We start from the raw sequence: 15,678 nt of genomic DNA on the forward strand, positions 1-15,678 counted from the left end.
AACCTTTGTTCTCCTTCATCTGCAGATGACCTGAGGAGAAATCAGCATAAAAAGCTTCCTCCAGTTCCTGTACCCCTTTCCTAGCTACACCTCCAATCGACGTCATTTCCTGATCTTTGATTTTGGACCCACCTCTTCCTCCCCTGCCTCTATAAAAACCCAGCAATTTCCCTCTTAAGTTTGTCCCTTTTTGGACGCGGAACCAGAGAGTACTCTGGAGCAATCTTTTTTTTCTTATACTGTGTGTTATAATACATGGGGCCGATCCCCAAATCTTTTTCTGCTCTCCCTTTGTGTTTTGACAGTGTCAAAGTTTCATATATGTATTCACTTACCCCCGTAAGCACTTGAGGATAAATATCTGGTCCTAGTGATTTGTTTGAGTTCAGCCTACTTAATCTGAGCAGCACTTCTCTCTCTAAAATTTCCAAATCTCTCAGTACCTCCTTAGTAGTCCCTGTTACCACTGGGAGGTGATCCAATTGCTCATTTGTGAAAACTTCAGAAAAAAAAAAAAAACAAGTTTAATACATTTGATATTTCACTGTCTATGCATTGTAATTCCCCTTTATTATTCCTTATTTGCTTCACCTCCTTGGCTTTTCTTTTATTACTAAAATATTGAAAAACTCTTTGGTCCATCTTTTTGCGTTATCTGCAATATTCCTCTAACAGCATTTTAGCTTCCTTGATATCTTTCTTAATGATTGCCCTCTTACTATAAATGCCCTACTGTTAGCATTGGGGTAATTAGTCTTCTATGACTTATTTAGCTATTTTTACATTTGCATCTTCTTTAATCTTATTTACCCAATGCAGAGTTCTTAATTTCTTTAAATCTGTCCTGCATCATATGTCAAATGTTTAACTTCTACCTAGTAAGGAATCCCAGTTGCCCTTGACTGTTTGCAGCTACGACACCAGTTAATTACTGATGTGCTGGCAACTGCAAAAGCTTTCTCTGCCCTCTGACCAACACACACAAAGGTTTGACTACAAGTACCTTTACTAAACATTCAAGAGGCTCTTGTGCAGATGGCAAAAAAAAAGAAGAAAAACAAATAGATAAAAGGTATGAAACACCCTCAGAACTCCTTAATTGTAACCACAAAAACAAAGTTTACAGGAGCAAAAGTTAGATTTAACTCACTTTCACACAAAAGTAACACACACAGCCTTTTTCACTTTACAATGCAAGAATGATGTTGGCGTGTCACTTCACGGTGTTGCTCTAATTCAGTGCTTCAATGTTCCATCCAGATATTTCTTAAGGGTTGTCACAAGGACCTTAAAAGATCTGAAGAGTTGTATAAAGCTGGAGACATGAATAAAGCATTTTGAAAGGCTTGACGGGGAGCCAAACTGTCTACAAAAATGGAGCAAAATCAGTACTGGAGTGGGCATCCTGCAGAGATCACAGTTTGAAAGCAGAGGTGAACAAAAAAAAAAAAAGCACAGAGCGGAAAAGCAAAGGGCCTGCAGAAAAATCTCTGTGCATGTGTCCATGTGAAGAAAAATAAACTGCTCAAAAAAATTAAACAAACAGTTTGAAAACCCATCAGATCTCAATGGGGAACAAAAAAATCCTGCTGGCTATCTCTACTGCTATGGACTGATATGGTGATGTGTTAGGAACGAAAGGATGGCAGCCACATTGTTTGATGGAAATGAAAATGATCAACCTACAGAGGGCTGAATTCAAAGACACCCAGAAAACCAAAAGGAAAAAATGATGCAGTAGGCAGGCGAGTCCATTTGGCCGAACTTTCATTGCAGCAACTTCAAATCGTACTCAGCAGTTTGTATGGCGCCCATGTGCTTGTATGCATGCCTGACAACGTCCTAATGAGATGACGGATGGTGTCCTGGGGGATCTCCTCCCAGATCTGGACCAGGGCATCACTGAGCTCCTGGACAGTCCGAGTAGTCGGATGGACCGACACATAATGTCCCACCCAGAGGTGTTCTGTTGGATTGAGGTCAAGCGAGTGAGTGTGGGGGACATTCAATGGTATCAATTCCTTCATCCTCCAGGAACTCACAAACACATGAGGCTGGGCATTGTGATGCACCAGGAGGAACCCAGGTGACACTGCACCAGCATAGGGTCTGACAAAGGGTCCAAGGATTTCATCCCGATACCTAATGTCAGTCAAGGTGCTGTTGTCTAGCCTGTAGAGGTCTGTGCGTCCCACCATGGAAATGCCCCCCCAGATATAACATCACTGAACCACCACCAAAGTAGTCATGCTGAACGGTGCTACAGGCAGCATAACGTTATCCACGGCTTCTCCAGACCCTTTCATGTCTGTCACATGTGCTCTGGGTGAACCTGCTCTCATCTGTGAAAAGCACAGGGTGCTAGTGGTGGACTTGCGAATTCTGGTATTCTATGGCAAATGGCAATCGAGCTCAAGGATGCCCACTAGAGGACGTCGGGCCCTCATGCCACCCTCATGAAGTCTGTTTCTAATGGTTTGGTCAGAGACATTCACAGCAGTGTTCTGTCTGCCTGCTGGAGGTCATTTTGTAGGCTCTGGCAGTGCTCATCCTGTTCCTCCTTGCCCAAAGGAGCAGATACCGGTGGATCCTGCTGATGGGTTAAGGACCTTCTATGAGGGGCCCTGTCCAGCTGTCCTCGAGTAACTCCTGTACCCTGGAATCTCCTCCATGCCCTTGAGACTGTGATGGGAGACACAGCAAACCTTCTGGCAATGACAGGCACGTATTGATGTGCCATCCTGGAGAAGTTGGACTACCTGTGCCACCTCTGTAGGTTCCAGATATGGCCTCATGCTACCAGTAGTGACACTGACCTTAGCCCAATGCAAAACGAGTGACAAAATAGATCAGGAGGGAAAAATGTCAGTTGCCTCCACCTGTTAAACCATTCATTCCTGTTTTGGGGGTCATCTCATTGTTGCCCCTCTAGTGTACCTGTTGTTCATTTCATTAACACCAAAGCAGTTGAAACTGATTAACAAACCCCTCTGCTACTAAACTGACCACATCAATAGCCCAGATGTTTAAGAATGTTGTTTACAGAAGGACAACACCAAGGAAATCAGTATAATCCAACAAAAGCATCACTGCACATCTCAAACTTGTAAAAGATCACCTCTAAGTTCCAGAACAGACAATGTTCTCTATATGAATGAGGAAAAAGTTGAACTCTTTGATCAAAACATGTGACACCATGTTTGGAGGTAGGAGACAACTGCACATTGATACTAAAGCCTCAAGGTGAAGGGAGCATCATGGGTTGACCTACTTGTTTCTTCAAAGCCTGGAGAGCTTAAAATGATCAAAGGGACAGTGAATTCAAAATATTATCAAGAAATCTGACAACAAAACATTAGAATAGCAGAAGCTTAACAAAAGTTGAGTCATGACACAGGACAATGAGACCAAACACAGGAAAAACAATAATTCTTTGCATTTATATAGAGCTTTTCTCACTACTCAAAGCGCTCAGCAATTGCAGGTTAAGGGTCTTGCTAAAAGGGACTGTTCTGTTGGGCCCTTGAGCATTTACGGGATTCGAACCAGCAACCTTCCGATTGTCAGTGCAGATCCCTAGCCTCAGAGGCACCAGGAAGAAATAAAAAATGACAGAGTTAAACATAAGGAAATTGGTGTACTGGAACGGCCAGTAAGAGATACTCGATGCTGTGGCCTGACCTAAGGAGAACTGATCAGAAAAGAGCTCAGGAATAAAAGGAACAAAAAAGGTTTGGAGAGAAGGTATGGATTAAAATTCAAGGCTGATCAGCAAATACATGAAAAGTTTGGTGGAGGACATTATTATTAAAGAAGAGTCAAGCAGTTTGTAAAGACAGGAGGGCCAAAGAGTGGACTGTGAATGTATAAATGATGTGTTCAGGACTGACAAGAAGTCGTCCAATTGTTTGTGAGTTATTAGCTTAGGACAACTGTGGTTGTCTGTATTTGGAGCATAGTTGAAGATCAGACCACATTGTTAAGATGAATTAAAGCAGATATCCAGGGAATTCCAAAAGGTTCACAACCTTTTTTTTTATTGCAGCTGTACATTTGTATAGCACTCTTTACCAAGGACATGTTTAGAACTTTTGCATGAAAAATTGCTAAACCTTACATAAATATAGATGAAATCTCAAACTACATTTAAGCACACAATAAAACACAATATTTCTCATAAAAACCGCAAGACCAGACCTTTCAAGCCCATAAACCCCAACCCAAAAAGTTGATCATTTTTGATTTTGCACTTACTTTTTCCAGACTTCTTTGTAGATGGTGGACGATTTTCCTGAGCTCTAACCGATATAGTTTTATCAGTCCTCTTTGGTTTAGACTGTAATGGTTCAGTCTTCACATTGACAGAAGGCTCTGGAGATGAACATTGTCTGCTTTGAGAAGAGTCTAAACAGGTCACCACTCCATCTTGACATCCTTCATGAAGGTTGTCTTCTTTTGCACTGTCCAGATTTGTATGGTTAATCGTCTCAATACTGACAGACTTCTCTTCAGCTTCTTCTTTAATGCCCACTGACTGCAGTTCACTGTTCTCCTCCTTGATGCTCAGACTTTCCTGTTTAAGGTAGATGGACTCCAACTCGCAGTCCTCCTCCTTAATATCCATGATATATCTGTCCACATCACAGCTCTCCTGTTTCACATCCATTGAGATGTCCGGTAAACATCAGCTTTTTCTTTTTCTCTGTAAAAACAACAGGAATTAACTTCATTAAAACTACATCACTTAGATCTGAAGTCACTAGAATCTTATTTCACAACACCTTCTCTGTTAAGGTTTATATACAGAGTGAACGTTCATAGCATGCTGACAGTAGCACAGTACTCTTTATTTCAAATTATCAGATGTGAAACAATCTTAGGAGCGGAGGGAAGGTCCAATAAGCTGAAACAAGACAACCAATCTGCAGTGGGTAACCCTAAGAGGAGAAACCAGATAAGTAGTAACCAATTACTAACCTTCATGAATATTCTACTCAAAGAGGATCTTGATAAGACGAGAGAGGTCAGGTGGTATGTAGGGATGACGATTATTTACCGACTCTGTACCAATACTGCGGTCTGAAAGCTGGTATTGATACCAAAGTCAAAAGACTCAGTATCGATCTAAAACTACCTTGTAAAGCAAAGTTAGATTTGTCAGTGCATCTTTAGAATGTGGGAAAAATAATAATAATAATAATAATAATAAAGGCAGAAACAGGGCACACATGAAAATTGCACATGGTAAGTTGTTTAAACTCACACTACTGGAGCTGTCCGGCAGGAACACAGACTTCAAATTGTTAATAACTTCATTAATACTCATTATCAGGCATTACCAGTTGAACTTTAGCACCAAAAGATATAAAATTGTGCAGTACGGTGGGATAGGATTAGGGAGAGAAAAAAATCCAATCCCACTCAATGCATGGAAATGTATGCTATTTAAACTGGATTAAGCAGATTACATAAACCTAATGGAGGTTTCATTAAGTATTCAGAGCCTTTCATTGTCTGCACACTTTATTGTGTTACAGATTTAATTTTAAATGGATACATTTGACACTTTTGCCCATCAATGTACACTCAGTAAAAAATATATTTTCAGAAAAGTTTAAAAACTGTATTCTCTCATTTCAACAGCAGATGTGTTCAGACACTTTGCTGTAGCTCTTCAGATTGTGTTCAGGTGCATCCCGTTTGCTTTTGTGGTCGCTGAAAGTCAGGAACGACAGGAGATGGACACCAATGTAAAGTAAAAAGCAATTTCTTTATTATTGGTGAGTAGAAGGCCGCAGCAGCTGTCAGCTCAGTTTGCTATACACAGCCTCCCATCAGCAGGGAGTTTCCCTCTTTTTATATCCAGCTTGTTTACTAAACAAAAAGAGGAAGTACAGGTGCTGGTCATAAAATTAGAATATCATGACAAAGTTGATTTATTTCAGTAATTCCATTCAAAAAGTGAAACTTGTATATTAGATTCATTCATTAACACACAGACTGATGTATTTCAAATGTTTATTTCTTTTAACGTTGATAATTATAACTGACAACTAATGAAAGTCCCAAATTCAGTATCTCGGAAAATTAGAATATTGTGAAAAGGTTCAATATTGAAGACACCTGGTGCCACACTCTAATCAGCTAATTAACTCAAAACACCTGCAAAAGCCTTTAAATGGTCTCTCAGTCTAGTTCTGTAGGCTACACAATCATGGGGAAGACTGCTGACTTGACAGTTGTCCAAAAGACGACCATTGACACCTTACACAAGGAGGGCAAGACACAAAAGGTCATTGCTAAAGAGGCTGGCTGTTCACAGAGCTCTGTGTCCAAGCACATTAATAGAGAGGCGAAGGGAAGGACAAGATGTGGTAGAAAAAAGTGTACAAGCAATAGGGATAACCGCACCCTGGAGAGGATTGTGAAACAAAACCCATTCAAAAATGTGGGGGAGATTCACAAAGAGTGGACTGCAGCTGGAGTCGGTGCTTCAAGAACCACCACGCACAGACGTATGCAAGACATGGGTTTCAGCTGTCGCATTCCTTGTGTCAAGCCACTCTTGAACAAGAGACAGCGTCAGAAGTGTCTCACCTGGGCTAAAGACAAAAAGGGCTGGACTGCTGCTGAGTGAATTTTGCATTTCCTTTGGAAATCAAGGTCCCAGAGTTTGGAGGAAGAGAGGAGAAGCACAGAATCCATGTTGTTTGAGGTTCAGTGTAAAGTTTCCACAGTCAGTGATGGTTTAGGGTGCCATTTCATCTGCTGGTGTTGGTCCATTGTGTTTTCTGAGATCCAAGGTCAACGCAGCCATCTACCAGAAGTTTTAGAGCACTTCATACTTCCTGCTGCTGACAAACTTTATGGAGATGCAGATTTCATTTTCCAATAGGACCTGGCACCTGCACACAGTGCCAAAGCTACCAGTACCTGGTTTAAGGACCATGGTATCCCTGTTCTTGATTGGCCAGCAAACTCGCCTGACCTTAACCCCATAGAAAATCTATGGGGTATTGTGAAGAGGAAGATGCAATACGCCAGACCCGACAATTCAGAAGAGCTGAAGGCCACTGTCAGAGCAACATGGGCTTTCATAACACCTGAGCAGTGCCACCGACTGATCGACTCTATGCCACGCCGCATTGCTGCAGTAATCCAGGCCAAAGGAGCCCCAACTAAATATTGAGTGCTGTACATGCTCATACTTTTCATGTTCATACCTTTCAGTTGGCCAACATTTCTAAAAATCCTTTTTTTGCATTGGTCTTAACTGATATTCTAATTTTCCGAGATACTGAATTTGCGACTTTCATTAGTTGTCAGTTATAATCATCAACATTAAAAGAAATAAACATTTGAAATACATCAGTCTGTGTGTAATGACCCCTCCTTTAACTGTCACCTTATCGTGGTGGAGGGGTTTGCGTGTCCCAATGATCCTAGGAGCTCTGTTGTCCGGGGCTTTATGCCCCTGGTAGGGCCACCCAAGGCAAACTGGTCCTAGGTGAGGGATGAGACAAAGAACGGTTCAACAAACCTCCTATGAAGAAAAACAATTTTGGACGGCGTTTTCCCTTGCCCGGACGCGGGTCACCGGGGCCCCACTCTGGAGCCAGGCCTGGAGGTGGGGCTTGATGGCGAGCGCCTGGTGGCCGGGCCTGCACCCATGGGGCTCGGCCGGGCACAGCCCGAAGAGGCAACGTGGGTCCCCCTTCCCATGGGCTCACCACCTATGGGAGGGGCCAAGGAGGTCGGGTGCAGTGTGAGTTGGGTGGTGGCCGAAGGCGGGGACCTTGGCGGTCCAATCCTCGGCTACAGAAACTGGCTCTTGGGACGTGGAATGTCACCTCTCTGAAGGGGAAGGAGCCTGAGCTAGTGCGCGAAGTTGAGAGGTTCCGGCTAGATATAGTCGGACTCACCTCGACGCACAGCTTGGACTCTGGAACCAATCTCCTTGAGAGGGGCTGGACTCTCTACCACTCTGGAGTTGCCCCCGGTGAGAGGCGCCGAGCAGGTGTGGGTATACTTATTGCCCCCCAACTTGGAGCCTGTACATTGGGGTTTACCCCAGTAGACGAGAGGGTAGCCTCCCTTCGCCTTCGGGTGGGGGGACGGGTCCTAACTGTTGTTTGTGCGTATGCACCGAACAGCAGTTCGGAGTACCCACCCTTTTTGGAGTCCCTGGAGGGGGTGCTAGAGGGCATACCTTCTGGGGACTCCCTCGTTCTGCTGGGAGACTTCAATGCTCACGTGGGCAATGACAGTGAGACCTGGAAGGGCGTGATTGGGAGGAATGGCCCCCCTGATCTGAACCCGAGCGGTGTTTTGTTATTGGACTTCTGTGCTCGTCACGGATTGTCCATAACGAACACCATGTTCAAGCATAGGGGTGTTCATATGTGCACTTGGCACCAGGACACCCTAGGCCTCAGTTCGATGATCGACTTTGTGGTCGTGTCGTCGGACTTGCGGCCACATGTCTTGGACACTCGGGTGAAGAGAGGGGGGCGGAGCTGTCAACTGATCACCACCTGGTGGTGAGTTGGCTTCGATGGTGGGGGAGGATGCCGGTCAGGCGTGGTAGGCCCAAACGTGTTGTGAGGGTCTGCTGGGAACGTCTGGCAGAGCCCCCTGTCAGAAGTAGCTTCAACTCCCACCTCCGACAGAACTTCGACCACATCCCGAGGGAGGTGGGGGACATTGAGTCCGAATGGGCCATGTTCCGTGCCTCTATTGTTGAGGCAGCTGACCGGAGCTGTGGCCGCAAGGTGGTCGGTGCCTGTCGTGGCGGCAATCCCCGAACCCGCTGGTGGACACCGGCGGTGAAGGATGCCGTCAAGCTGAAGAAGGAGTCCTACAGGACCCTTTTGTCCTGTGGGACCCCGGAGGCAGCTGATAGGTACCGGCAGGCCAAGCGGAATGCGGCTTTGGTGGTTGCTGAGGCAAAAACTCGGGCGTGGGAGGAGTTTGGGGAGGCCATGGAGAATGACTTTCGGACGGCTTCGAGGAGATTCTGGTCCACCATCCGGTGTCTCAGGAAGGGGAAGCAGTGCAGTGTCAACACTGTATATGGTGGGGATGGTGCGCTGCTGACCTCGACTCGGGACGTTGTGGGTCGGTGGGGGGAATACTTCGAAGACCTCCTCAATCCCATTAACATGCCTTCCAATGAGGAAGCAGAGCCTGGGGACTCAGAGGTGGGCTCCCCCATCTCTGGGACTGAGGTCACCGAGGTGGTCAAAAAACTCCTTGGTGGCAGGGCCCCGGGGGTGGATGAGATACGCCCGGAGTTCCTCAAGGCTCTGGATGTTGTAGGACTGTCTTGGCTGACACGCCTCTGCAACATCGCATGGACATCAGGGACAGTGCCTCTGGATTGGCAGACCGGGGTGGTGGTCCCCCTCTTTAAGAAGGGGGATCGGAGGGTGTGTTCCAACTACAGAGGGATCACACTCCTCAGCCTCCCTGGAAAAGTCTATTCAGGGGTCCTGGAGAGGAGGGTCCGTCAGATAGTCGAGCCTCGGATTCAGGAGGAACAGTGTGGTTTTCGTCCTGGTCGCGGAACAGTGGACCAGCTCTATACCCTTAGCAGGGTCCTGGAGGGTGCATGGGAGTTTGCCCAACCAGTCTACATGTGTTTTGTGGACTTAGAAAAGGCATTCGACCGTGTCCCTCGGGGAATCCTGTGGGGGGTACTCCGAGAGTATGGGGTACCGGCCCCCCTGATAAGGGCTGTTCAGTCCCTGTACGATCGGTGCCAGAGCTTGGTCCGCATTGCCGGCAGTAAGTCGAACCCGTTTCCAGTGAGAGTTGGACTTCGCCAGGGCTGCCCTTTGTCACCGATTCTGTTCATAACTTTTATGGACAGAATTTCTAGGCGCAGCCAGGGTGTTGAGGGGGTCCGGTTTGGTGGGCTCAGGATTGGGTCACTGCTTTTTGCAGATGATGTTGTCCTGTTTGCTTCATCAGGCCGTGATCTTCAGCTCTCTCTGGATCGGTTCGCAGCCGAGTGTGAAGCGGCTGGGATGAGAATCAGCACCTCCAAATCCGAGACCATGGTCCTCAGCCGGAAAAGGGTGGAGTGCCCTCTCAGGGTTGGTAGCGAGATCCTGCCCCAAGTGGAGGAGTTCAAGTATCTCGGGGTCTTGTTCACGAGTGAGGGAAGAATGGAGCGTGAGATCGACAGGCGGATCGGTGCGGCATCCGCAGTAATGCGGGCATTGCATCGGTCTGTCGTGGTGAAAAAGGAGCTGAGCCGCAAGGCGAAGCTCTCAATTTACCAGTCGATCTATGTTCCTACCCTCACCTATGGTCATGAGCTATGGGTAGTGACCGAAAGAACGAGATCGCGAATACAAGCGGCTGAAATGAGTTTCCTCCGCAGGGTGTCTAAGCTTTCCCTTAAAGATAGGGTGAGAAGCTCAGTCATCCGGGAGGGGCTCAGAGTAGAGCCGCTGCTCCTCCGCATCGAGAGGAGTCAGATGAGGTGGCTCGGGCATCTGATCAGGATGCCTCCTGGACGCCTCCCTGGTGAGGTGTTCCGGGCACGTCCAACCGGGAGGAGGCCCCGGGGAAGACCCAGGACACGCTGGAGGGACTATGTCTCTCGACTGGCCTGGGAACGCCTTGGGATTCTCCCGGAAGAGCTAGAAGAAGTGGCCGGGGAGAGGGAAGTCTGGGCATCTCTGCTCAAGCTGCTGCCCCCGCGACCCGACCTCGGATAAGCGGGAGACAATGGATGGATGGATGGATGTGTGTAATGAATGAATCTAATATACAAGTTTCACTTTTTGAATGGAATTACTGAAATAAATCAACTTTGTCATGATGTTCCAATTTTATGACCAGCACCTGTATGGCAGTTCATTTTGAGGTCATACAAAGTTTGCAAGTAGCTTAAGATGACACATTAGATCACTATGTGCAGAAGTACAGGGTAGTCTTTAGAGAAGAGGAACAGTCGGCACACCCACAGTCCCAGGCTCCCCACCCAGCTTAGGCTATGCAATTCAGCTATGGCTAGTTTTGCAAGACAGTTACAGAGACAGCACTTAAAAAAACATGTACTTTCCTATTCTGCTGAACCATCAGGGTTACAACACTTCAAAGACTTTGTGGCAGTTAACAATTTAAGAATCTTTTCTCAGCTTATAAAAGGATTAATATTATACTATCGGTTAATGAACAGCACGCTTTTATTAATGCATAAGTGACACACTCTTATAATTCTATTAGCACCACACTTGATTATTCAGGAACTCTGAAATTCCTTAATTCTAAATATTCTTTCTCACTTTCATTCTTCTTGAGATGTGTCTAGAAACTCATTGAAGACCGCCTGTGAGAAACTGACTTGATTTGACATTGTTAAGAAAAGCACACGTGTACCTGTGTATGTAAGGCCCTACGATTCAAACTGCATGTCACAATAAAACTATGCCAAGATGTTTGAGGAACTCTCTGTGGACCACTGCAATCAAATTGTGGTGATGCACAGATAAGGACAAGGGAATAAAAACCATTTCTAAAGCTGTGGGCATTTCCATGAAGACTTTGGCCTCAATAATTGTGAAATGGAAGAAGTTTGGCACCACCAGGATTTCACCTAGAATGTGCAGTCCAGCCAAACAGAGTAGCACTCCAAGATAGTCATTGGTTATGAAGGTGATCAAAAACCTAACGGTTACCATAAAAGAGCTTCAGAGGTTAGGAGAACTGGTTAGAAGCACAAAAACATATTGGCAGCACTCCATCAATCAGGCATTTATGGTAGACTGGCAAGATGGAAGTCACTATTGAGTAAAAGGCATATAAACGGACCACGTGGAGTTTACCAACTGACATTTAAATGACTCTGAGAGCATGAGGAAAAAGATTCTCTGGTTGCATGAGACAGATTTTATGTTTTTGTGCGTTTATTAGCTAGTGTTCCACCCAAGATTGCTAAACATTTATTTATATTTTTATTTTATTAAATTTCATTGTAATCATTCCATACAAATAGATCAATTTATAACCCAACAAAATTGAAGACAAATCAAACCCCACCCCTGAGAAGGACAGCTTAGCTAAAGGAGAATTGCTTTAGGCTTTTTAATATGACAACAATAAGCAAAGGAAAGGGAGAAATAAATATCTATGTAAATAAGAGATGGAGAAGGGGATTAAATGCAGTAATAGTTATTTCTCTTATTCTAAAATAATATTGATTAAATCCTGCCAGGTTTTGAAAAAAATTTGTACAGATCCTCTAACTGAGAATTAGATTTTTTCCAATTTCAAATAATATAAAACATCAGTTTCCCACTGACTTATCAGAGGAGAATTAGGATTCTTCCAATTTAACAGAATAAGTCTGCGTGCCAAAAGTGTAGTGAATGCAATCACCATTTGCTTGTCCTTCTCCACTTCAAGTCCGTCTGGAAGAACACCGAACACAGCTGTTAGTGGGTTAGGAGGGATTGTGAGCATGAGACAGATTTTGAACTATTTGGGCAAAACTACAGGCACGGTCTCTGGCCAAAAATCAGGCACTGCTCATCATCTGCCTAGTATCATCCCTTCATTGAAGCATGGTGGTGGCAGCATCATGCTATGGGGTGCTCCGCAGCAGCAGGGATGGAAAATGTGGTCAGAACTGAGGAAAGAATGAATGCAGTCAAATAGAGAGAGGACGTTGACCAAAACCTGCTCCAGAGTACACACAGTCTCAGACTGGGGAGATGGCTTTCCTTTCAGTATGATAATGACACAAAGAATACCACCAAGACAATAATGTTCTGGCTTTGGGGCAAGTTTCTGAGTGTCCAAGAGTAGTCCAGCTAAAGACCACACTTAAAGCCCATAGAACATCTGTGGAGAGACGTGGCAGATTTGCAGATGCTTCCCATACAATCTAACAGAGCTTGAGAAGATCTCAGGTCAGGTCAGGCTGGGGAGCATGCACTGGTACAGCGTGTTGCCACACCTACCACTAGTGCTGGGTGGTATGACCAAAATTAAATATCACGGTATTTTTCAAAATTATCCTGGTTTCACGGTATTGGACGATATTTTTTCCCCATGCAGTAGTGGGTGTTAACCACATTTTCCACTGCAATTACTGGCTAAGAATAACCTATTCCACTGTCATGAGAGTTGTACATTGTACAAAAAACATTTTAATGTGCACACAAGTATCAATACTGGTGTGCATGCACCCATAAAGTGATAGCTTTCAAGGGGGTGACACTAATGAAGAGAAGGAATCAAATTGCATGACAGTTACAGTCAAAATATAGAACCTTTTAAATGAACAAATTTTGCAAACAACTTAAACTAAAATTTTGAGAACATATTTTTAACAATCCAAAGAGGCATTTAGACTTAGTAAAATATCCAGAGGTGCTTGTCAAAAGGTGTACTGCACTGAACATGTCCTAGAAAAGGAATAAATAGTAAATATTTTTGTAAACCAACTACACTTTCTGTTTATGTTAACAATCTCTGTCCAATGACACGTTAAAGTGACTTATTAAACAACTTTACCATCATTAAACTGTATAATATTTAAACTAATAAATAATAACAATAAAATAAATAATGGTGCAACTTCCAGTAATAATACTATTCCTTGGTGAGGACATCTTTACCAACTGAACCATCATTAAGGCAAACTGCATTAATATGGACCTTGCTTCAAGCTAAGCTATATGCATAAATAATAAAACTGCAACTTGCATTTATAATGCTATTTGTGGTATAGCCCTACAGGAGTGTATTACAGACACAGGGAAGAAAAAAAAAAACTATATGTCGAGAAAAAAGTCAACATGTTGACTTTATTCTCGACATTTTCACTTTATTCTCATTGTTTATTCTTTATTCTCATAGTTTTTTCTTTATTCTCATAGTTTATTTTGTAATTAAAGCACAATGTCGTAAACTAAACTTCATCCTAAAATCAATGTTTAATTTACTGGATTTCCTCAAACCCCGTCATAAGTTATGTAGCACATTAAATGCTTTGTGTTACGTGTTCCCTGACCGAGGTGTTAATCGCTGTACGCGCTTCTTAAACTGACTTCCTCTACACTAAGAGGAGGCGCAGGCAGCGATCGCCACACAGAATCCATTCACATCATGATATTCCTTCTCTCTGAACATTTATTTACAATGCTAAGATAAATACTTTGTATCATTTTCAGGATGAAATGTATTAAAGCTTGTATTAAACATGCACAGTAGTGTGGTGGTAGTGCTGCTCCCTCGCAGTAAGGGGTCCCCAGGTCTACGTTCAGTGTAGAGAACTTTATGGCAGGTGTGACGAGGCTCCAGAAAACTGGATGTATGAATGGGTATCGCACAGGTTTAACTGAAATATTGTGTAAATTTTGGGTTCGTGATCTGGTGTTTTGATACATGAACACAGAATTCAATGGATGTTCTTTTGAGTTGGCTTTCTTTATTGCATGCGTGCTGTTTGTCTGACGTACCAAAACCCCAGTTCCTATCCTTCCTTTTTCCTTTTTAACATAACCAATCACCACATGATAAACGTCTTTGTGAAATTAAAATTAGTTATAAACTTAGCCTATGGAGTGTTCAGAACTTTAAAAAAAAAAATCTTCATTATGCATGTTTAATTATGCCGTCCATTCAGGGTTGCGCCAATCCCAACAAGCATTGTGTGTGAGGTAGGAGGAAATCTTGAACGCCAGGACATCTAGTGTGAATACGAGCAACACATACACTAGCAGGGTCAATATAGCAGAACAAAACAGCACATCCTATATGACTTTGAAAGGAAACTGAAGGACACAGAGTAACCCCACCAGAAAAACATGGAAATTCAAAGCAAGGAACACCCGAGACCCCAATGCTGTGAGGCAGCAGTGCAACCTTCACGCCACTGTGCCCCCACCTGATTAATACCTGCTTTAATGCATTTCATCATGAAAATTATATCAAGTATTTATCTTAGCATTCTAAATGTTCAGGGAGCAGGGATATCATGAAATTAATGTATTCTGTGTGCTGCCAGCATCTCCTCTTAGTGCAAAAGTAAGTCAGTTTAAGAAGCAGAAGCAATTAACATGGCTCTGGGATAGTGCTGGGCAGTATACCGGTTCATACTGAAAACCGTTTATTTTTTTTATGATATGGATTTTTCTTATACCGCAACACCGGTTTAAACTGCCTAAACGACGTTCGGAACAGGGTGCAGCGGGAAACTGTTCAAGTGGGGACCTTTTTCACTGCTACACCGCTAATCACAGATTTGTTGCACTAGGGTTCTTTTTCACTGCTACACCAGCAAATAGTGGGCGGTAGCATAGGTATGCCCCGCGATGAAAATGGACAGAGAGCTGAAAAAAAGGAGGCACGTCTGTCGCCTGGAGATGCTTTAGTTTTAAAAGATCAGATGTGTAAATACTGTTTCTATACTACTGGATAATACTGCAAGCCAAGTTGTACTTGTTTTATTTGTTTTCAATACAGTGTAATATACCTGGGTACTGTGTAATAGTGTGACGACATATTTGACTTTATTCTCGTACTTTGTCGTTAAAGTAGAACATCGTAAACCAAACCTCATTGTAAAATGAATATTTAATTTACTAGATTTTCTCAAACCCCGTCATAAGTTATATAGCACATTAAATGCTTTGTGTTAAGTGTTCCCCGAGCTTCTTA

General features: G+C 43.8%; 3 protein-coding genes across 13 annotated transcripts in view; 1 reads left to right on the forward strand and 2 right to left on the reverse strand.

The window, feature by feature from the left end:
• LOC114668373 (gastrula zinc finger protein XlCGF26.1-like) overlaps positions 1-15,678 on the forward strand; it is a 217,051-nt gene that overhangs the window by 20,779 nt on the left and 180,594 nt on the right. The window lies entirely within an intron of this gene.
• LOC114668330 (zinc finger protein 883-like) overlaps positions 1-15,678 on the reverse strand; it is a 774,734-nt gene that overhangs the window by 2,652 nt on the left and 756,404 nt on the right. The gene's annotated exons all lie outside the window — the stretch shown is intronic.
• The window catches only part of LOC114669062 (gastrula zinc finger protein XlCGF8.2DB-like), a 30,230-nt gene that overhangs the window by 2,597 nt on the left and 11,955 nt on the right, over positions 1-15,678 (reverse strand). Inside the window, exon 2 of the mRNA XM_028825188.2 lies at positions 4,255-4,702. Within this exon, the coding sequence (XP_028681021.1) occupies positions 4,255-4,666 (412 nt within the window). The 5' untranslated portion in view covers positions 4,667-4,702. The remainder of the gene's footprint in view (positions 1-4,254; positions 4,703-15,678) is intronic.

The sequence above is a fragment of the Erpetoichthys calabaricus genome, chromosome 1 (genome assembly GCF_900747795.2).
Source record: "Erpetoichthys calabaricus chromosome 1, fErpCal1.3, whole genome shotgun sequence".
Taxonomy (NCBI): Eukaryota; Metazoa; Chordata; class Cladistia; order Polypteriformes; family Polypteridae; genus Erpetoichthys; species Erpetoichthys calabaricus.